The sequence below is a fragment of the Panthera leo genome, chromosome A2 (assembly GCF_018350215.1).
Source record: "Panthera leo isolate Ple1 chromosome A2, P.leo_Ple1_pat1.1, whole genome shotgun sequence".
Lineage (NCBI taxonomy): Eukaryota > Metazoa > Chordata > Mammalia > Carnivora > Felidae > Panthera > Panthera leo.
In genome coordinates, this window is record NC_056680.1 from 16,444,150 (window position 1) to 16,468,451 (window position 24,302).

Consider the following 24,302-nt stretch of genomic DNA (forward strand, 5'->3'; position numbering starts at 1 on the left):
TCAAATAGAAAAAATATCTATAGACATCTAAGCAAGCTACATACAAGTTTATTTCACAGTAGCCATGATAACACAGTCTCTCCCATTAAGCCATAACTACTTTGATTCCCTAGTGTCAGAAACAAGGAATGATGTCTCTTTGGCATCTTATGGTCTCACAAATATGTTCATTATCACTACTTGTGAGATGTGTCCATTTGTCCCAAAACCTTGAGTTAAAGTCCTAAGAGAACCCTTGAACTAGAACTACCTCATCACTTGGACAGAGCATGAACTGGTAAGGCAAATGCACAAACAGCAGTGCAGTATTATGCAGGACACGAAGGCAAAAATTACTAGCCCTCTTCTCTTCCCCTCTCCTAGGGGCGGGATTCACTGTGGGGTGGCGTGGCCTGTCTGGGCTACTTGCACACTGCCAGGCTTGTGGTGCTGGGGATCTGGTGTATTAGCTGGGGTGTGTACCTTCTCTTCCTACTAGCTCTCTTAACAAAGGCAAGTTATCTACCTATGTACTTCTGGTTTTCCTTAATATACGGAATGACATAAAGGCTGCAGTTTCTCATGGGATTAAAAATTCCTAGAAGCTCATTTCCAATGAAGATTTCAGACTACTTAAGGCACTTGGCCAAAGGAGCAGATCTGGATCATCCACATATCCAGTGTACCTTTTGCTGAGATGACTGATGTTCAGCCCTCTAATCCTCTAGCGTATGTATTTGCAAAATTGGAGAAAAGAAATAACTTAAGGAGGGAATCCCCTGCACCCTCCAAATTAAATTATTTTAAGCACCTCAAGACTAATCCAGAAGACTCCTAGGAAAATAAGTTAACTCAGAATACTGATATCCAATTGATTATAAATGGCAGAGCTAATATAAATGGTATTCCCTAGTATCATTAAAAAGTTAGTCTTTGACAAATTGTTAAACAAAGAGACCTTGCTCAAGTTGTGGTACTGCCACAAAACTAGTGAGCATACCTTGAATTTCTTTAGGCCTTCTTTTCCTCTCTTATCTATAAAATGAGAGACACAATTTTCCATGCCCTTTACAATCACAGCCATGGTAAGCCATGGTAAACCACGGTAATGAGTGAGTCAAGGGGAAAAAACAGGGGAAGCCAGAGGAATGAGAAGTCATTAGGTAAGGTAATAAGGCCTCCCTACATAAGACACCTCTTGTGCCGCTCAGCCGCTTACAATGGGGCAAATGCAGAGGAATCTTTAACAGGAAATGGACATAGGGACAATCTTCCCTATGTACCCTACCCTTCAGTGTCACCCTAGAGCATCCTCCATTCACCCTTTTTGCCTAACTCCCATTCTTTCAGACTAAGTATACATCCTCTGAGCAGCCCTCCCCAACTATCTACCCCTCTATTCTACCAGTCTGGGTTAGATGTCCCTGCTATAGCTCACTGTACTTACTTCTGTAGCCTTATCACAAGGTTGGCATTCAACAAATGTTAGCTGAATAGTCAAGAGTTCAATTCAGCTAGTTTTTCTTAACATCAGGTTTAAAAGGTTTGATTATAATGGAAAAAAAAAAAACCAACTCTGAATATAACTTTATAATTTTCTTCCAAGAAAATTATAAATTTCTTATAATTTTAAGGCTTAGCATATAAAATTTTCAGTTTTCTCAGTATAAAAAGCATCAGCTATCCTAGAGAAAAAAAGCCTCAATTTTAAAGATTTCTTTTTGTATGTTTATTTTTGAAAGAGAGAGGGTCAGCATGGGAGGGGCAGAGAGAGGGGGACAGAAGATCTGAAGCAGGCTCTGCGCTGACAGCAGCAAGCCAGATGCAGGGCTCAAACTCATGAACTGTGTGATTGGGACCTGAGCCAAAGTTGGACGTTCAACTGACTTAGCCACCCAGGCGCGCCCCCCTTTATTTAGACTCAATTTTTTTTTTTAAATGTTTATTGTTTTTGAGAGAGAAAGAGCACGGGCAGGGGAGGGGCAGAGAGAGGAAGAGACAGAATCTGAAGCAGGCTCCAGGCTCTGAGCTGTCAGCACAGAGCCCGATACAGGACTCGAACCCGTGAACTGCAAGATCATGACCTGAGCCGGTGAGATGTTTAACGGACTGAGCCACCTGGGTGCCCCAAAAGCCTCAATTTTAGAGGATCAAATTTTCTATCATTTTTCAGTGTCGCATCCTTAACGTATACCCAAAAACACTCTTTATCGCCACATCTGTAGTTTCATCATTTTCTTTTGGCCCCAACAGTCATAAAGAGATAAATGAGACTGTTGATCTGAAGGATTTGAATAGAAAGACAACTAAGCAAGGGTAAAGCAAGGGTAAAGGGCATAGTTTAAATAGAGCATCCATCCTGGAGAAAAGACAAATATAAAACTAACCACTAAAAAAGCTGGGGGAAAAATACTAGTCTAGCACAAAACACAATAGGTTATCCAACCTTAGGAAGCAACTCATGTTCTCTCTCAAGCCACCAGCATGAGATCTACAATTTTCATCAGTCTGTCTCCACAAGGACCAATGAAAGAAGCATAAAAAGTTCTCTGATCACCAATGACATTCATTAGCTCAACTCATCCTCAATTCCCTGACCTTCTGTGTCCTAATGCAATAGTTATTTAAGAATGTCTTACAAAAGATGCCAGTAATTATTAATGATGCTATTCACTCTATCAGAAAATTAGAATGACCGTTACGAAGAATCAGGTCAACTCAAACTTTTACTAAGCACATACTACTCTGTACCCAATGGTTACTGAGATTCTTTTTAGAAGAATAAGTCTCGGGGCGCTGGGTAGCTCAGTCCGTTAAGCGTCCGACTTCAGCTCAGATCATGATCTCGTGGTTCACGAGTTCATGCCTGGCGTCGGGCTCTGTGCTGACAGCTCAGAGGCTGGAGCCTGCTTCAGATTCTGTCTCCCTCTCTGTGCTCCTCCCCCACTCGTGCTGTCTGTCTCTGTCTCTCTCCCCCTCAAAAATAAACATTTAAAAAAATTTTTTTAGAAAAAAAGAGTCTCCATAACATATTCCTCACGTTCCTTGGATTTTTGAGTACATGAGACAAAACCCCTTGGGTCCTAGCAATAGATAGAACCAAACAAGTCTAAAAGGAGCAAGAGAATGCATGAATGCTGATAGACAGCTCTAATGAAATGTTTAGCCTTTCCTGATGCTTCATATTAGCAATCACCTAAGGTATCTTAAAAGTTGGAGAATTATAAAAATGCACATGCATGCAAACTTACCTTTTAAAATATTTATGTGGGAAAGTAGTAATGATGGGAACAAAAATACTTAAGCAATGGGTACATTTCACAAAAGCACCCAGCTAACAAATTTTGTAGCTATCATATGCATAGCTGAAAAAATGTTCTCTATCACAGCCAGGTTCTAACTCCTGCCCCAATTCATATCTTCTAGCACTATTGTTATCTTCTCTAATAAGTAGTCAAATAAAGATGGGCATCAAGTATTTCTTGGTAGTCTCACTGTCTCTGTAATGAATGCAAGCATTATTATAATTGGGGAAACATTAGTTATTTAACTACCACTGTTTCAATGTGTTAATATTCAGCTATTAACATTACTGTGTTACACAAACTGCTGTTAATCTTCCAGAAAGGCTATATTATACTTTTCATGATTGGGACAATTGGCTTCCTGAATTATACAATAAACTATTTATTAAAGGACGTGGTAAACTTAAGCTTAAAGAGCATACCTATTAAGGTTATCTTGGGGAAAATTTTAGGAGTATATTTTCACCTATTACTAACAAAAAGTTTTACTGTATGTCAACAAAATTCATCTCTTTAGGTAATTTTTAGCACAAAAGTAGCATCATAAAACATGTAGCTTATGTTTTATAGTTGATACAGATACTCTGGTCTAGAATTGATAAAATAATGGAAGAGTTATATTTTTAACTAAGTAATTTTAGGAAGTCTGTGTGTGCTCCAGATCAGAATAAATGGATTTCCACAGAAAGAGTTTGCAGCCATCTATGTAATTTATGAAAAATATTAGCTCTACTTTACATTCACACAAAATTCATAAAAATTTTAAACCTGGCAGCATCTGCCTACTAAAGTAGAAAGTATGTAATTAATAACCATTCACTAAGAGGCCAAATATCAGACAAAAGACTCAAAGTAGAATTAATCCATGGGTCTCCACAAAGAGCTAATCATGAAGCAAATATCGGTGATTACTATACAACCAATTCTCCCCAAAGAGAATCTAAGTGCATTTGGCAGGAAGTGGCAGCAGAAAGAACTACAGTCAGAAACCACCACTTGCTCCAGGCTCTTGCAAGCCCACAAGCAGTGCTCCCAAAAGCAGACCTCCCAGCATGATCACACTCCTATCAACACCCACACCAACCCAACGATATAATCACCTGTGAGATGTTAGCATCTGACAGAAAAAGCACTCTAAAAAGCACCTTTAAGAATTTAGACCAACTTCCATCTAAATGACCAATGTGTTTGCTTAGCTGGAAAAGGCACTGAAGTAACCACTAGCTAGAGTTAAAAAAAAAAAAAAAAAGATAAAAGATTGTCAAATTAAAATACATTATACGTGAATTCCAAACCTAAGGAACTCAAATACAACATTTTACTAGCACACAGTGACCAAAAATTACACAAGGTAAACTCCCTCTCATTTGAATCCATGAAAGTAGACTTCCAAATATAAATCCCATTATGAAAAACAACAAACCTATTGAATTTTCAGTTGGCCAGCTTCAAACCAACTATTTTCAAAAAACTGTACTTAAATGCCTCGAGTTTTCTTTTTAAAATAACCAATCAACTCATCTAAGTAGGGCAGAAATAAAAACTACTTAATCCACCAGCACCAGACAGGACAAATAGAAATAAGTATACACAATAGATTTTTTAAAAGCAAGGAAGTATAGGAGTCAAAGTCTACACAAAATCGTGAAATACTATTATAAATTACCAGATACACTCACCCTGTGGGGAAACATATTTGCAAGGAGACCCCTTCCACACAGCACAACATGTCCCAAGGCCTTTTTAAACTGCTTAACATGACAACCAGACACCTTAAGAAAATAAAGCAACTCAATATTGCCTGTTAAAAAAGGTAAGTATATCTTACCTGTAAATGCAAATATGCAGAGAATACAGTATGTAGAAAAAAGACAGAATGATATATGTAGTAGGACTCCACTTAAATAACAACAAAAAAACAAAAGGAAAAGGTCTGGAAAGGTATACCCTACATTGTTAGTACTGGTTACCCTCTTGGACGTGGAATTTGGAGAGATGGAGCAGGGACGAAACGCTAAGGGTGGGTTTTTACTTTTTCTTCTATAGACGTCTGCACTATCCTACCCTTTTGCAATAAGCATCCATGGTTTTGGTAGTTAAAAAAAATAAATAAATAAACTATTTAAAACATACTACCAGACACTTTTATTGTTCTTGAAATATCACAATTGTGGTAAGTACAAAGACAATAATAAAGTACCTCCAAAGCTTGAATTTAAAGCTCTCTCCTCAGAGATTAAAGACTGAGAGGCATCACAATTAAAAGAAATTTGTAATCCTACACTGAAAAGAGAGGACACTATTGAGACAACTGACAAAATTTAAATACAAACATTTTATCAGTTAACAGTATAGGTACAAATATTAAATTGCCTGAATTTGATTACTGTACATTGGTTATCTGAGAGAAAGCTTCTTCTAAGGTAATGAAGATATTTAGGGGTGAAAGGTCTTGATGTTTCCAACTTGATTCAGACAAAAATAAACACATGTATATTTATTTTTTTATATAGAAAGATACGTCAATAGGACAAACTTTCAATTACCGGTTAATGTGGATGAACAGCATATGGACACTCATTATACTATTCTTACAACTTCTCTGTAAGTTTGAAATTTTTTCAGAATAAAATGCCTCCCCCACTCCAGAGTAGATTTCTCTCAAATAGAAAGGAAGGGTTCTAAACGTGATGTTTGGTGCCTCCAGATGTAATGGTTCAGTTTCTAATATGAATGGTCTCACAGGGCCTTATTATAATAATAGCTCTTAGTGCATTACAAAATAAAGTACTCTACGGTACTCTGGAAGAATTAACAGAAATGAACGTCAACTTTTGATTCTGTAACCCAGGCTAGTCATCCTTTGTCATCCAGCATATGACTATTCTAGCTTCTCTTCAAAAACTGACAACGCTCACAGAAAAACACAGATTATCAAGTCAAGAAAAATTTTACGTATCTGTTAAAGACTAAATTATAATACATTTCTATTTTTAAAAGGGAATCAATTAGGACAATAAAAAAAAATGGCAAAAAAGATTTGGGTATATCAAACTCCCACTGAGGAAACTACAAAAGTATGATTGGCTGATAATGTTATATATATGAAGGAGGTCTTGGCAGTTTGAACATTTCTTAGTAAAACACAACTGTATCAACAGTTGCTTGATACCTTTCTAAAGACATAATGTGTCAGAAGAATGGTCCGCCTGAAATCTAAAAAAGAGCAAAGAGGAACACGAATACTGGAGAGGTATATACTCTGTTCTAAGCACTAGGATAGTTCATCAGGCTTTCTAACCAGGAAATTTTCCCAGAAATATTTCTCTTAGATAGCTTCCTGAGGTATCTCTATTCCCACTCTAGGGTGAATTACAAGGATTTTATGAGCATTTGAATAATCTCACTGCTTTGTATTTTATTAGAACACGTAGAAATATTTTTTCCCAGTTAATAAACTTTGGCTAAATTCACCATGCTTTTCCTATCATGGTGCCTTGTAAAGTACTCTTCTTCCTAGATGCATTCAATGCTAATCATAAAAGATCTAACACTGTCCTTATCTTTAAGTCCTCACAAAACCTTTCACAGAAAATACTATGATCCCCCACTTTGTAAATAATGACTCCAAAGCAGAGAGTAATTATGAAACTCGCTCAGGTTCATAAAGCTATTAAGAGGTGAAATTCTAAAACCAGGAACCATTGGCTCCAGAGCCCAAAGTTTAACTTCTTTTTGTTCTTTGGACCATTTTAGCAGTCTGATGAAGCCTGTAGATTTCTTCTCAGTTTAATATTTTTAAATGCATAAAATATATATTATAAATGAAACCAATTACATGGAGGACAAAAACCCCCAATGTGTGATACAGTAATATATATATACTTCTTAACAATGTAGTAGTGGTAGATGTCTACTATAACTTGGATGTAATGATAAACATCAACAGTATTTTGAGACATCTACAATAACCACAGCATATCAAAATATCTGTGACCTGTCTAGTAGTAAAATCACAAGTACTGCTAATAGTACTGTAGTTTGCTGTTTACATCGGTAATTTAAAAAAGTGCTAACTCCTAGTTAGAGGTAGTAAAGAGGTAATTTCCCTCCCTAAGTTTATGGATGCCTTCCATGTAAGGCACACTATATAACAAAAGCTTCTTAATACTGCAGTTTAAAGGGATCACTCCCAGGTTCTTGTCTCCTTCTATACTGGCCCCCTTGGTGATCTCTTCCAATGCTGTGGTTCTGAATACTAAGTTAATGACCACAAAATACATCTCTAGTCCAGGCAATTTCCCTTAACTCCAGGGTCTGACCTGGATATCAACTCAACCCAAATGTCTAACAGGCATCCCAAAGTTACCATGTCTAAAACTGAATTCCTAATCTATTTCCCAAACTTGGTCTGGTCACGAAGTCATACCTACCTTGGTTGATCGCAAATCCCATCTTTCTAACTGCTCAGACCAAAAACCTGGGAATCATCCTTGGCTCCTCTCTCATCTGCCACATCTGATCTATTAACAAACCATACTGGTTTGATCTTCAATGTGTATCCTGAATCCAGTCATTTCTCACCATGTCCTATTACCACTTTAGAAGTCACCAGCATCTCTCTCCCAGATTGCTAGCTTCAAGTCTCCTTGCTTTGCTGTTCCCCCCTGCCTGAAGCTGAAAACAGACCATGTCATTCCTCTATTGAAAACTCTGGGCAAAGTCCTTAAAATGGCTCTACGAAGCACTGTGAGATCTACGCCCCACCCTGACCCAAGTTATATCACTCTTTTTGTTCACTCCATTCTAGCCACACCAGGCAGAACTCACTAGGTCTGCCTCAGCACCTTGGAACGATTTCCTCTGCTTGGAATGCTTTCACCCCAGATATGAACACAGCTAATCCCTGTCCCTTTTTGCCTAAATATCATTCTCAAGAAGGTTCACCCAGTCTACCCCATTTTAAACTATAACATCTTCCCCAGAAATTCTGGATCCTCCTTACCCTGCTCCATTTTGCAAAGAAAGCACTTACCTTTGAACATTCTATATTATTCATCAGCACCCCTCACTAGGAGGGGTGCCCATAAGGCCAAAATTTTGCGTGTTTTTTATACCACCCACCCCTAGCGTGCCTGTGTCTGGCACAAAATACGCATATGTTCAAAGAACAGCACTTCTATCATTGTTAAGTACTTGCCTGTCTCTCTCATTAGAGAAGTTCCTTGAAGACTTTAACTGGATCTAATTTGCAGCGTCCTCAACACCTGGCCCCGACAGCAAACACCTAGCGCACAGATACTCAGGTGATTACAGCCATTTTCACCTGAAATACAATCCTATATGCCACAGGAAAAAAGCCAGGTCTCACAGCTGTGCCTGATTAAAGAGTGAGTGCAAGACAAACACAGAACATCAGGCTCCAACTGTTTCTTCGATCAAACTAAATTCACATGCTGTGCCTCAATTTCTTCCCGTGTCAAAGAACCATTTCAAACTACCTAAAGTCTAAAAGGGACACTTGGTCATGTCACCCCCTCAAGCCCACCTCATCTTTTCAAGCTTGACTTACAATCCTACCTCTTTTAAGTTTTCCCTGATAACCCCAGAGAGAAGCATTTGCAGATGCCACGCTCTGTGCCCAGGGCTTTTCACACATAATGTTCATTCAATCCTCCCAAAAGCCCTAGGAGGTCGCTACCAGTCACGATCCCGATTTCAAAGATGGGAAAACCTTGGGGGTAGAGCTCAGGGGTAGAGCATTTGACTGCAAAGATGGGAAAACCCGAGCTTAGAGACATGGAGTCACTTGTCCAAGGTTCAACAAGTGTACAAACCCAGGTATGTCGGATTCCGAAATCCGAGTTCTTTACCCCTACACTGTAGTGCTCTTGTCTATGCAGGAGTATCATGACTGACTGGCAGCGTACACATACTACCTCAACAGGGTTTCCTGTCACTTCACTCTCTAGGCTTCAGTTTCTGCACCTGAAAGACAAGTGACACTGTCCAGGATGCCGACGAGGATCCCCTCTAGTTCTTACGTTATAACAGAAGACATTTTACAATTCTTTATATACTCCATGCAGGTTAATACACACACACACACACACACACACCCACACACACACACACACACACACACCCCTTTGGAACTCAGTCACTTAGAAATCCAAAGCAGTAACAACAGAAAAGCAGTGAAAATAAAAACTCTCAAGACCTTGTGTAAAACAATAAACATTCTTGATTCTTCCCCACGTAGGTCCATCCAAGATGCACTTCTGAGTCCATTTTGCCACACAATATGAAAAATGTTTTCCCAAGAAAGTGGAAGGATGTGATCCTTAAAGCCTGTGAACTTCACCACACAACCAAGTAAAAACTGGAAGCAGGCATTTAGTCGGATCAAGGGATAGCATGTTATTTTGTACCAGACAACTGTTCAATAAGTGTTTATTGGATCATGATACAGAGCTGTTTGAGGTTTTCCAAGTCTCACACCAAAAGCCTATATAACATGAGCTCTGTCACTGGACTGAGGATTGTGCAGTAAATCAAAACAAACCTAATCAAGGTAATGTTAACCTAAAAGCAAGGAACCCATAAAAGGATAAAGCCATGTAGGGCCAACTTACTGTCGTAAAAGTTGGGTTTGTTAAGAAGGGTAGCGTAAGTACTTCTCTTTCGGTGCAGAAACCATCAACACCCCAGCAGAATCCTTCTGGGTTGCAACTAAATCTAAAAGTAAGATCCAGACGTGACTGGACCAAGTTGCAAAGCCTCGGGCAAAGAGTTCCAAAAAAAAAAAAAAAAAAAAGCCATAGCAGAGCTAAGGTAAAATGTGTCAAAAGAGCAAATCTCTTGGAATCATTCTGCTGACAAAAAGTGACAGTTTCAACCGAAACCCCTACCAACCGTTAAGTTTGCAAAGAGTCGTACGTTCATATCTCTAGGTAGACTCCGACCAACACCAGCAAATGGAGTTTAAGAATAGCTTTTTAAAACAATAGTCTTGTGAGGGCGGAGGGAAAGAAGTGAATCCAGGCTCTGGAGTGGAAGCTCTCGGAGGTATTGGATACAGTAGCAGCTACAGCCCTCCACAGAAATGTGTTAAAAAAAAAAAAAATTCTCCAAGTCTGAAAAAATACGGCCGGGCAAAACTATTTCAGTTTTCTGGAACGCTGTCTCTTTAGAGAATCCTCACACGATCCTCAGTTTTTAAGTCTTTATGAGCGGTAGAAAGTCATCCGTTTAGGGTAAAAGGTTCCTGTTACCAAGGAAGTAGTGTCCCAAAGTGTGCAAATCCCACAATCTGGAAGAGAACGTATGCCCCTCCGAAGGCTTTCATTTTCAGGCGGAAAAACAAACCCGGTGTCACCTCAACATCGGGGCCACACAAACCTCGCCACCATTACAAAACCCAAGTGCCAAAGGTGCAGAAGCTGAAGCCGGAAGCACTGCGAGGCCGGGATCGAGTTCCAAAAGGGGGGAAAAAAAAAAAAAACCCAAGAGTGCAGCGCGGACCCTCCACGGACCCCGGCCGAGCGACGCACGCTAGGCCCTTCCGGTCCGAGCCGCCGTCTCCGGGAGGCCGGGCGACAGGCCGGGCGACGGGCCGGGCTTCCACCCGAGCCCGGGGATTCGCGGCCTACCCTCGCCGGTGCCCTCTCGCTGACTCCGACACCGGCAGCTCCTCCGCCTCGGTCCCTGCGCCTGCGGCGCGGCCTGAGGGGTTCGCGGGAAGCCGGAGGAGACCGCCGAGCCACGGGCCGGCCGGGTCGGTGAGGACGCGGCGGCGGCGGAGGCCGTGGCCGCCCCTCCCCCACCGGCCCGGCCCAACCGCCGCTGCGACGCGACCGGCCGCGCCAACGCCGGGCCCAACCGCCGACCCGCGGAGGCCCGGGCGAGGCGGCGGCGCGGGCCTGCTCCCCACGCCGCCCGCGCGAGTACACCGCGGGCCCGTTACTCCTCGCGCCGGCCCGCGCCGCCGCCCGTCAGGACGCGCCGCCCTCGGTTCGGGCCGAGGCGGCGGGAGACCGCGGAGCTGATACTTACTCAGGGGTCGGGTGCTCGGGGTCGTAGAAATCCCCCATCTTCGGAGGCGGCTGCGGCGGCAGCTGCTTCATCGGGAGCGGCTGGAGGCGGCGACGCGAGCCCCCTCCCCGCGGCAGGGCGACGCGCGGGAGGGGAGGGGAGGGGAGGAGGCCGCTGGTCCGACCGCGGCGGCGGCGGCAGGGGCGGCCCGCGTCGCTTGCTCGCTCGTTCCCTCCCTCCCTCCGGCGCCCGCCCGCCCGCCGCTCTCTCCCCCACACACTCACACGGGGAGCGACGCGCACCCCGCCAGCCCCTCAGCCGCACAGGCCCGGCCCCTTAAAGGGACACGCACGGGCCGCGCGTCCGCCGCCAGTCGGCGCTCCCGCAGCTGCCGGGCGACCCCCAGGCGGGGGCGGGTCGGCCGGCCCGAGTCTGCCCGCGGCTTCCCGGAACAATAAGCTCCGGGCCCGAGCGCCGTGGACCCGCCCGGGACCCCGAGAGAAGGCGCCGCGGCGACCTCTCTGTCAGGCCCGCCGAGGCGGCGGGGGGCTGAGGCGTGACCCGGCCCGGCCCCAGGCTGTTGGCAGGCGACGTCGGGGGAACGGCCCGAGCCCGCCGGGACTCTAACCTTCCTGCCCCGCCGCCCGTAGCACCGACGTCCGCGGCCGCGCCGACGACGGCCCCTCCCCCGGGTCCCGGGACTCTGAGGTACCGCGGTCGCCGCTCCTCCCGAGCCTGTCTCCCTTCTCTCCTTTATTCCTCCTGCTCGCGCTCTCTCCCCCTTGCCTCTTCATCTCTCCCCTCGGCAGGAACGGAAACGGAGCCAGGCCGGGGATTCGCCCGGAGCCCAAGCTCCCCGGACGCCCCCTCCTCCTTCCCGCCTCCCTCTGGGTCATCTGCTCCCCTCACCCCCACCCCAACTCGGCCAGGCCACCGCGCCAGCCTTCCGCCGGCTTCTTAAGGCCTCGGAACAAACATCCTTTTTAAAGGCTGCTAATCACTTTCCTGCAAAGATGACAAGGTGAGCTTAAAGGGGACAACTTGAAAGGGCCAGGGTTTTTAGTTCTTCTTTTTGGAAGGAGAAACAAGAATGCCCAAAGCCTTTAGCTAAACGCTCGGGGCGTTGAAGAGTTCGTGGCAACTGATCATTTTGAAATTGGGAGTTCACAGGATCACCATAACTTTGAGTAAGATTTTACCAGCCGACGGCTGCACGGAAGTCTGTGTTGTGGACTGGAATGTTCGTGTGCCACCCCCCACCCACCTCCACACCGTTGAAAACCCTAACCTCTCAGGGATTAGGAGGTGGGGCCTTTGAGGTGATTAGGTCACGAGGGTGGAGCCCTCCTGAATGGAATTAGTGCCCTTATAAAAGAGACCCCATTGAGCTCTCTCGCTGTGCTGTGTGCCACGTGAGGGAGGACCCAAGGAGAAAAGGGAGGACTACAACCCAGAAGAGTTCCTCCAGCAGACTTCGGCCATGCCGGCACCTGCACTCCGATTTCCAGCGTGCAGAACCGTCAGCACTAAATTTCGGTTGTTTGTAGCCACCCAGTCCATGGTATTCTGCTATAGCAGCCTAAAACAAGACGGTATGTGTCCTAATTACTGAAGTGTGACCTAAGTGAATTGACATCCTTTATTAGCTCTTTTTTATATCCTGTGTGCGCGCACGTGTCCGTGCCTGTGTGTATAAATTCATATGCAGGCAGTGTCTATATTAGCGTTTTATCATCGTTTCTCACTTGGGGGTCATTTTGGCTTTTTTTTTTTTTTTTCTGTTGCCTTTAGGCATAGGATCCAGGTTCAGGGCCCATCTGATTCCCTAGATTCAAGTCTCCCATGACCACTTCTCTAGAGACCGTGAACGTTACATAATTTCTGTGTTGTTTTTTTTTTTTTTTTTCTCATTGTAAGATGAGAATATTGATGTGGACAGGTCCTTTCACTGTTTTTAAGGATTAAATGAGAGGATATTTGTAAAGCTCTAAACCTTCAGTAAATGTCAGCACTTAATCAGACATTTCAGGGCAGTGGTTAAGTGTACCAGCCCTGCCACTTTCTAGTATGTGACACTGGGCATGGTTACTTTTCATGCACGATTGTTGGAGGATTGAATACTATTAAATGCCTTCATCTATTGTTGTACCAGCGTTTTTTGTGCACGTATTTTAAATCCAAAGAGGATGTATCTTCAGAACTTATTCTCGGGCCTGGCCTCTTGATCAAAGCTGTGGAATAATTTGGTCTTTAGCATTATTATTATATATTGACTGTCTCCTGTTTTGTTACATGAAGCCTTCTGCAAATGTGTTTGAAGGAAAAATGTCAAACGTCTTAAGGTGAAACCTAAGAAGCATTTATCCCTGGTGAGCTGAAAACCATAAAAACCTTCATAATTGCTCCTGCCATTCCTGCTTCCTGTTGACCCATCCCAGGGGACCCCAGGGTAGCCTTTAGTGACCTTGAAACAAAGTTGACTCAGGCAGCTCTTGCTTTGGGGTAGACAAAAGGCCAAAAGTTGGACATTGTCCACTGTTCGGCTCCAGGTACCTGGTAAAGAGTTGGGGGGAAAAATGTGGTTGAGGGGATGGCAGAGGCACCAGTTGCTCCCTCTTCAAAACTAGTATTTGTAAACAAAATGTTTAAGGTAATATACTGGCAAGACAGAACTGACACACACAGACATAATACAATCAAGACAGTGAGGTATCTAAAGTGCCACTGGACGGTACTTTTTTTTTTTTTTTTTTTTTTTTTTTTTTTACCTCCAATGTGCCCAGGCCAAAGCTCTCCTGCCTCACATAGGAACCTGGCCAAAGCTCTAGAGAGAGGAAAATGGTCATTCCCTTCCTTGAACCCACAGCTGAAGCTGAATGGGGAAACCACTCCTAACCACTTACTCTTGCCTCTTCCCATCCCGCTCTTCTCGCACCGAATCTTTTCCCCAGGTGAGGATTCTCAGGAGACTGGTTGTGCTCAAGAGATACCAATTTGGAATAGACCAGCAAGCCCCAGGCCTTCAGTCCTAGGACTCCTCTAAGTTCCTTGCTTTGCCAAGAGGGGGCAGAGTTGACAGTGGCCACAAGGCCAGCATTGGAAGTGGGAGCAGGGCAGCGTGGGCAGTTGTGTCTCTACCCATGTGCTCCCACAAAAACTCTCACCCTGGCAGAGTCAGGCCTATTGTGGCAGCCATAGCCTGTGGTTAGTAGTCATCTGCTGATATGTGAAAGGTTGAATATGGTATCAGAGAGGCAGTTTGGGAGTATACATGAATAACATACGCAAAGCTGGGTTATATCAAGATCAAATGTTTGAAAATTCAGGCTTGCCAGTACAAGACTCATGTAGATCACAACAGTTTGTGAGATACTTACTCAGTTTCCTTGATTATTTAAATATTATCTTGAATCTATTCCCAGCTGACATGATCCTTATCTATTTATTCTTTCCACCCCCCCACCATGTGCTCTTAAATAGAGGAATGGTGTGTATTACAGATTCCAAAAATGTCTTTTTCTTTATTTGGTCTCTGGGAACCCAAAATTAGTTGTTGCTATGATTGCATATTAACCAAAAAAATCATAAATGCATACAGGTCCATCCTAGCATTAGAGTAGAAACATGACTTGGGCATTTAGAAGCTGTTACATACTGTTTTTTTATGGTGATTTACTGCTTAGTTTTAATAGATCGACAAATTATTCTGTTACAACTGAAATTGATTCCTTTCCATTAATTAAAAATGTAATGAGATACTGGTTGGATCACTTGGATCAAGTGGTTTAAATGTGTATTTACTTCCCTGTAGGATAGAAATATATAAAGCCAACATCTTAGCATTTGGGGAGGATAAAATGTGATAATGTCTGAGAAAGTACTTGGTGAATGTAAACTAACAGCCATGCACCAAAAAATTAGCTACCTTATAAATTTATGTAGATACCCGAAGCTCGGCATAATTGAAAGTTATTTTAGATTTAATCAGTATACAAAAGATAGGTAGCATCCTTTAGAATAATGGTTATTTTAACTGTTCTACACAAATCTATCACACCCTTTGGCTCTGGAATTCCTTAGAGAAAAGAGTATAATTGCAATTGATCTTCAATCATGTTCAATCTGCAGATCTCTACACAAGAGGAATCTGTGAAACAATACGCAACCCATACTGAGTCCTATCACATACATTATTTATGTCAAGTGAGCACCTTCCTCTGGAGTAGTAGTATACTCTGTAGTTGTCTTTTCTCTTCCATATCTCTTTGTTAACTGACTTCCATTACCTAAGTCTATCTTCCCAACTCCTATCATTGTAGGCAGAAGCATCATTGTCTTTCATATTTTATAGTGTTTGGCCTGTATGTTCCAGGTGTGTAATAAATACTTTGCTACTTTTTTTAAAACCTTACCTTTTTTTTTTTTTTTTTTTTTTTTTTTTTTTTTACTCTTTTTCTTTTAGAAACTCCTCAAGCGTTCACATTGGATTTTTCTGTCAAGACTACATTGTTGACCAGCTAATAACATCCAGGTAAGCACTGTCTTTTGTGAAGACTCCTTCATAAGCCCCTGAGAGCCAACCATTTCATTGGGCTTGAAAGTGCTGACTTGAAAGAACCATACACTTAACCGTCAAGTACACAGGAATATTATTATGTGTTAACATGTGTTAATCTCGTCTTCCCTACAAGAGTATCAAACACTCAGGGAACTGATGTAATGTTTGTTCTATTGTGTTTTGATGTTGGCATCTTGGATCTTGGGAGCTACTTATTGCATCTTTCTTCCCAGCCTTGTCTCTCCCAGCAAAGGACTAAACTCATTTTAACAGATTAATAAACCAAAGATCCTAGAGATTAAGGTACTTAACCTAGAGTCACATGACTTTTAAGGAATGATAGAGCCAGGATTTGAATGTAGCTGATTCAAGATATTTTCAGATCAAAAAATCTGGAGCTTACCACCAACAGAAAACACTCCCTGATGCAAGAAGCAAAGAAATGGGTAAGTAAGTGGTTAAAATTAAAAATGCAATAAAGGAATAATACTAACAATGTGTGTGGTTAATGAAGTAAGGCAAGATGGAACTAATATCCTGGACAACAAAGTCATACTTTGAAGTGGGAAGGGTGGGATGATGATTAGACTTAAAGTTTTCCAAAGTCCTTGTATTGTTTGGGAAAACAATAAAAATATTGATTAAGCTTTATTCTTTTAAGTATTCAAGTTAAAATATCTCAGGTGACTAAGAGTTTTAATTTCTAAATTAATAGAGGGAGAAAATAGAATAAAAATCCAACAAAAGCATCATATGATGATAGAAAAAAGAAACAAATGGTGAAACAAATAGAAATCACAAATAATATGGTAAAAAATAAATGCAAATATTTCAGTAACTATAGTAAATGTAAGCCGAATAAGGTCTCCAATTTAAAAAAAGAATGCAGGGGCGCCCGGGTGGCTTAGTCGGTTAGACTTCGGCTCAGGTCATGTTCTCACAGTTTGTGGTTCAAGCCCCATGTTGGGCTCTGTGCTGCCAGCTCAGAGCCTGGAGCTTGCTTCCGATTCTGTGTCTCCCTCTCTCTGCCCCTCCCCCGCTCACGCTCTGTCTCGCTTGCTCTCTCAAAAATTAACATTAAAAAAAATTTTTTTTTAATAATAAAAAATAAAAAAAGAATGCAAACAGACAAGAAAACAAAATCCAACCGTATGCTATTTTTGAAACATTCTCAAAACGAAGAACATAGAAAAATGTAGGAGGATGGAAAAAGATGTCAGGCTAACATATCGGTAGAAAGCTTACCAGTAACATCAGACAAACTAAGAATAAATGAAGGTTGTTAAATAATGGTAAGTTCAGGACCCTAGGACTTCAGAATTCTAAACATGTATGTTCATAATTACAGGTCCTTAAAATACTGAAAACAAACTTTGACAGAACTATGAGAAAAATGTATAAATTTCCCACTGTAGTGGAGATTTTAATACACCTCAAAATAATGAATGGATAGATCTTACAAGAATCAGAAGATATGAGCAACATAATTAAGAGATTAAGGGGCACCTGGGTGGCTGTGTCAAACGTCTGACTCTGGATTTCAGCTCAGGTCATGATCTCATGGTTTGTGAGTTTGAGCCCCACGTGTGGCTCTGCACTGACAGTGCGGAGCTTGCTTAGGATTCTCTCTCTCTACCTCCCTCTCTGCCCCTCCCCTGCTCATGCTCTCTCTCTCAAAATAAATAAAGTTTAAAAAAAAAATGAGACTGAATTAATAGACATATTAAATGTTGCACTTAATAGTGCATTCATATCCTTTTAATGCACACATGTGAGATATTTATGAAGATTGAGCACATGTATGTCCATGTAGTAATTCTCAACAAATTTTAGATAATTGATGTTGCATAAGCCACATTCTCTAACAAACATGCAATTAAGTCAGAAATACTAAGGGGAGAAAAATACATTTGAATATTGAAACACATGCTTGTAAATAACTTGTTGGTCAGAAAAAAAAAAACTATGATGGGAATTATAAAATAATTGGATCTAAAGAACAATGAAATGTAAATCCTGGATTTTTCTCACTAGGAAAATTTTTTTTGTTTTGTATCTAGATGAGAAGATGCATTTAGCAGAGCCTAATGTGGTAATCACTTCACAATATATGTAAATCAGACCATCACACTGTATGCCTCAAACTTACATGGTGATTTATAGCAATTATTTCTCAATAAAACTGGAAAAAATAGTGAAATACCAAAATCATAGATATAGCTAAAGCAGTAATTAAAGGGAAATTAGGAATTTAAATACTTATGGAGGAAAAGACAAAATTGACAATTACATGTCAAACCTAAAGTAGAAGTAAAGAAAAAATAAAGATGAGAGTACAAAATTAATGAAAGAAAAGGCATACGATGGAGAAGATGCACAAAGCCAACAATTCGTTCTTTCTGAACGAACAATTCGACCAAATTCTGACAAACTGGGGAAAAAGTAGAAGATACAAGTAATGAGAAGAGGGACAAAACTGTGGAAACTACTGCAATGATAAAATTGACCCAAAAAATGAACAATCTGATATCAATAAATTTGAAAACTTAGATCAACTCGGGTAACTTTCTAAGATAATAGAAATTAGCAAAACTGACTTAGTGAGAAATGAAAAACCTATCTGTTCCTAAAACTATGAAAATCAGTAGTCTGGGGTGCCTTGGTGGCTCATCGGTTAAGTGGCTGGCTCTTGATTTCAGCTCCAGTCATGATTTCACAGTCATGGGATCCACCTGCATCAGGCTCTACACTCAGCATGGAGCCTGCTTGGAATTCTCTCTCTCCCTGCCCCTCCCTTGCTCATTCTCTCAAAATAGATAAACTTTTTAAAAAAATTTTAATAAGATTAATCAGTAGTCAATTTTCCCTCAAAAAGAAAGGAAGGGGTAGAAGGACAGACAGACTCAGACAAAGATAGGACAAAAAAGGAAAAGGTTACAAGCTATTCTCATTCTTTAACAAAGATGGAATAATCCTGAACAAAATATTAAAGCAAATCCAGCGATTCATCAAAAAGATAAAAACCATAATCAAGTTGAATTTATTTCAGGAATGAAAGGGTTCAATGTTGCAAACTTTTTAAAGCAATTCACCATACTGACAAATTATGATGATGTGATAGGCAGAATAATAGCTCCCCAAAGATGTCCACTTCCTCATCGCTAGAACCTGTATTTTTCTTTTTGCAGCAAAAGAGACTTGGATGTGATTGAGTTCCACACCTTGGGATGGGGAGGTTATCTTGGATTATCTGGGCTCAGTCTAATAATAAATCCTAAAAATGGAAGAGGAAGGCAAAAGAGAGATGAAAAAGGGCAAGGACTTAACCTGCCTGTTGCTGGCTTTGAAAATGGAGGAAAAGGGCCATGAGCCAAGGAATGTGGCAGCCTCTGCAAGATGAAAATAACCCTCACTCATTTTACAGCCAGCAAGAAAATAGGGACTGTGGTCCCACAACCTCTAGGAACTGAATTCTGCCAATAACCCAAATGAGCAGGAAATAGATTTTCTCCCAGAGCCTCCAGAATGGAATGCAACCTGCCAATACTGTTTTTAGTTCAGTTAGACCCATACTGGATTTCTGGTGTGCAGAAATTTATGTTGTCTTATGCTTCTAAGTTTGTAGCAATTTGTTACATCAGCAATTGAAAGCTAATACAAGATGGTACAACCAAATACTTTTAGATGGAGGCAAAAGTGTTAACTTTCAGTAACCATTCTTAATTTTAAAAAAAAAAGAAAGAGGGAAAAAAAAAACCTTTAACAAACCAGGAATAGAATGAAACTTCCTTAACCTGATAAAGATCTAGAGCAAACATGATACATCATTGTGAAATCATTTTTTATTTCTTTTGAAATTAAAAAGCAAAATGTTTGCTATCACATTTCTTTTTTTCTTTTTCTTTTCTTCTTTTTTTTTTTTTTTTTTTTTTGCTATCACCATTTCTTTTCAAATTGTACTTGAGTCCTAGCCAGCAAAATAAAACAATGCAAGAAATAAAACATGTAAGAAGTAAAAAGGACAGTTGTTATTTACAGGTGGTATGATAGTCTATTTAGAGAACCCCAAATCATTTACAGAATAATACTTAGAACTAAAGACATTTCTTCAAGTTTTTCAGATTAAAAAAAAAAAAGTCAACTGCATTTCCATAATCCAGCAGTTAGAAAGCACAAGCAAATAAAACATACCATTTATAAAAACAACACCAACATCAAAATATGAGAGCTAGGTTATCTTACTGGTTATCCATCTGGAGAGCAAGTAAAAATGGATCCTTATTTCATATTTAACCCAAAAGTCAATTCCAGATGGATTAAAGACTTCAATATGAAAGGCAAAACATGGAAAGATTTAGAATAAAATATAGAATAATACATTATCTTTAGTACATGCCCATGTGATAGAAAAAATGTTCTTAAAATTCAAAGTGCAAACCAAAGGGGTCAAAACTCAGCTTCTTTGAAACTTTGTCGTCAAAAGACAAAAAGTGAAAGGAAAAATCATAAACTGGACAGAAAGACCTGCAACACACATAACAACAACAACAAAAGTATCTACACCCCAGTATAGTGGTACTAACCACATACAACTGGCAAGTACTTAAAATGTAACTAGGCCAAATTAAGATGTGTGTAAGTATGAAAAAGACACCAGATTGCAAAGAGTTAGTACAAAAAAAAAAAAAAAAAAAAAAAAAAAAAAATATATATATATATATATATATACACATGTATATATGTATGTATGTATTACATGTTGAAATGATAATATCTTGGTAAGTATATTATTAAGTAAAAAATATTATAAAAAATAATTTGGCCTGTTTCTTGTCACTATTTTAAATGAGGCTTCTAGAACATTTGAAATTAAATTTTGACTTGCACTTTATTTCTGTTGGACAGCACTGATCTAGAATATATAACGAACTCGTGCAAATCAGGGGAAAAAAACAATTTTTTAAATTGGCAAATATCACACAAGAAGACAAATTAATAGCTAAGAAACATTGAAAAGATGTTTTAGGGAAATCAGATACGATGCAGTGTTAGTGGGAGTGTTAATTAGTATAACAGCTTTGGAAAACAATTTGACTTTACCTAGTAAAGATGAGTATGGGCATACCCTACAACCCAACAATTACACTCTTAGATATGCAAACTAGAGAAACTTGCACATGTACCACAAAGGCCATGTTTGGAAATGTTCTTAGCAGTATTGGCAAATGTCCCATCAACTGTAGTGTATTTATGTATTGAATGATTAAACAGCATTTGAAAACAGGGGCTCCTGGGTGGCTAAGTTGGTTAAGTGTCCAAGTTCAGCTCAGGTCATGATTTCACAGTTCATGAGTTCAAGCCCCACATTGAGCTTTCCACTCTCAGCCCAGAGCCTGCTTCAAATCCTCTGTATCCCTCTCTCTCTGCCCCCGCGCCCCAAAGAATAAAAAATAAGATGAAATTTCCAGCTACACCTATCAAAAATGGTTAAATCTCAGGAACAGGGGTGCCTGGATGGCTCTGTCAGTTAAGCGTCCCACTTTGGCTCAGGCCATGATCTCATGGTTTATGGGTTCAAGTCCCACATCGGGCTGTGTGCTGACAGCTTGGAGCCTGCTTGGATTCTGTGTCTCCCTCTCTCTGTACCCCTCCCCTGCTCATGGTCTGTATCTCAAAAAAATAAATAAATAATAATAATAATAATAATAATAAATGTTAAAAAATAAAAAATCTTAATAACATAATAAGCAGGAAAAAAGACATAAAAGGATATATATATATTTTTTTCTATTTATATGAAGTTTTACAAGTCAAAATTAACAGATTATGCAGGGATTTAAACAAGAAAATTCAGGGGTGCCTTGGTAGCTCAGTCAGTTAAGCATCTGAAGCTTGATTTTGGCTCAGGTCATGATCTCATGGTTCATAAGATGGAGCCCCACATCAGACTCTGCACTGACAGTGTGGAACCTCTTTGAGATTCTCTTTCTCTCTCTGCCCCTCCCCCCCAAGAGTAAATAAATAAACATTTTTTTAAAAAAAACATGTCAAAACTCAAAGGGAAAAAAACTGAAGGGAGAAGTAAAAAAATTCAGGTTCTTTTTTTTTCTATAGGGGGAAAAGAAATCATATGGAAGCATCCAGGAAGCTTCAGAGAATCACTAAAGCTCTATTTCTTAAACTAGGTTGTAAGTACATAGTTGTTTTATTGTTATTTTGTCTACCCTCTGCTTGATTAATAATTGTATCTACTTACTATTTTTTTTAAATTTTTTTAAGTTTATTTTTGGGAGAGAGATAGAGAGAGATTGGGAGATTGGGAGAGAAAGAATCTATAGCAGGCTCTGCACTGTCAGTGTGGAGCCCGACGTGGGGCTCGAACTCATAAACCATGAGATCGTGACCTGAGCCGAGACAAGGAGTCGGACGCTTAACTGACTGAGCCACCCAGGCGCCCCATCTACTTACTATTTAATAAAAATTTGTGTGTATCCTTTGACTCGGCAAATTCTATTTCTGAAATTCTAGTATATAGAATTCTAGTATTCTAGAAGTATATAGAAGTATATAGAAATACTTGTACAAAGAATAAATGTACAAAGATATTAATTGTATTGTTACTTATATTGGGGGAAATAAAGAGAATGCTCCTAAACAATGGAATGGAAGAATACATTTTGTAATATTCATACCAAGGAATGTTAATGCCATTTAAAAGAAAGAATTTTTGGAATGCAAGCCGGTGCAGCCACTCTGAAAAACAGTATGGAGGTTCCTCAAAAAACTAAAAATAGAACTACCCTACGACCCAGCAATTGCACTACTAGGCATTTATCCACGGGATACAGGTGTGCTGTTTCGAAGGGACACATGCATCCCCATGTTTATAGCAGTGCTATCAACAATACCCAAAGTATGGAAAGAGCCCAAATGTCCATCGATGGATGAATGGATAAAGACGATGTGATATATATATGCAATGGAGTATTACTCAGCAATCAAAAAGAATGAAATCTTGCCATTTGCAACTACGTGGATGGAACTGGAGGGTATTATGCTAAGTGAAATTAGAGAAAGGCAAAAATCATATGACTTCACTCATATGAGGACGTTAAGAGACAAAACAGATGAACATAAGGGAAGGGAAACAAAAATAACAGGGAGGGGGACAAAACAGAAGAGACTCATAAATATGGAGAACAAACAGAGGGTTACTGGAGGGGTTGTGGGAGGGGGGATGGACTAAATGGGTGAGGGGCATTAAGGAATCTACTGAAATCATTGCTTCACTATATACCAACTACTTTGGATGTAAATTTTAAAAAATAAAAAATAAAGTTAAATCAAAAAATAATAAAGAATGAATTTTCTTAGGGGCGCCTGGGTGGCTCAGTCGGTTGAGCATCCAACTTTGGCTCAGGTCATGATTTTGTGGTTTGTGAGTTTGAGCCCCGTGTCGGGCTCTGTGCTGACAGCTCAGAGCCTGGAGCCTGCTTCGGATTCTGTGTCTCCCTCTCTGCCCCTCCCCTGCTCATACTCTGTCTCTCAAAAATAAATAAACATTGAAAAAAAAATTTTTAATAAAATAAAGGAATGAATTTTTGCTATACTAGATGTTCTAGAGGCGTTTCCATGAGGTTTTGGGATTTGTTGAATGGGAAAAGCTTAAGATGCTTAAACTTCTATATACATGCATTTAAAAAAAATTTTTTTTTCGTACAGAGAAAGATACAAGTGGATATATGCCGTCTAGTTATCTTTTTTTGGACATTATTCTAAAGTTTATTTATTTATTGAGAGAGAGTATGCACACACACAAATGGTGGAGGGGCAGAGAGAGAGAATCCCAAGGAGGCTCTATGCTGACAGCACAGAGCCTGTCATGGGGCTCGATCCCATAAACTGTGAGATCATAACCTGAACTGAGATCAAGAGTGGGACACTTAACTGGCTGAGCCACCCAAGTGCCTCTAGTTATCTTGATTTGAGAGTTAGGAGAAATGAAGGAAGGAGGAAATGATAGGAAAAAAAGAAGAGAAAATTACCACCACATCCCAGTAAATATATTGTGATCCTGTGTATATATAAAACTACAGATGTTTGTATATATTTAGAGATCCATTAAGAAATTGGGAGAAAAAAATAGAGTTGAATATATATTTACTGACACAGGGATATCAACTGAAAAAAGTTAAGTTCCAGAGTAGAATGTGTTCGGAGTCATACTAGTCATTTCAATTAAGCCAAAAGCCATATATATGCATATTCATGTAAGAGCTTTTATAAATATATCTGAACAATGAGAGATGCGGAGTATTATATTGTCTGTTAATATTGCTGATGGTTTGGATGCAGGAAGTGAGAGAAAAACAAAGATAAATCCTAAATTTTTTACCTTAGCAACTGATGACTGATGGAGACTGGTG

At 40.3% G+C, this 24,302-nt stretch overlaps 1 protein-coding gene across 5 annotated transcripts in view; it reads right to left on the bottom strand.

Annotated features, from left to right (window-relative positions):
• Window positions 1-11,507, bottom strand: part of SETD2 (SET domain containing 2, histone lysine methyltransferase) — a 123,021-nt gene extending 111,514 nt beyond the window's left edge. For 4 of the 5 annotated variants that reach the window (XR_006199820.1, XR_006199819.1, XR_006199821.1 and 1 more), the window contains exon 1: window positions 11,340-11,507. Coding sequence is in view for 1 of the 5 variants with exons in the window: in XM_042929138.1 (XP_042785072.1) it covers window positions 11,340-11,410 (71 nt within the window). In the remaining 4 variants the exon portion in view is untranslated. Of the gene's footprint in view, window positions 1-8,484; window positions 10,859-11,339 lie in introns of those variants that run through there. The other variant, XM_042929139.1, reaches the window with a different exon arrangement.
• Window positions 11,508-24,302: the final 12,795 nt, after the last annotated feature.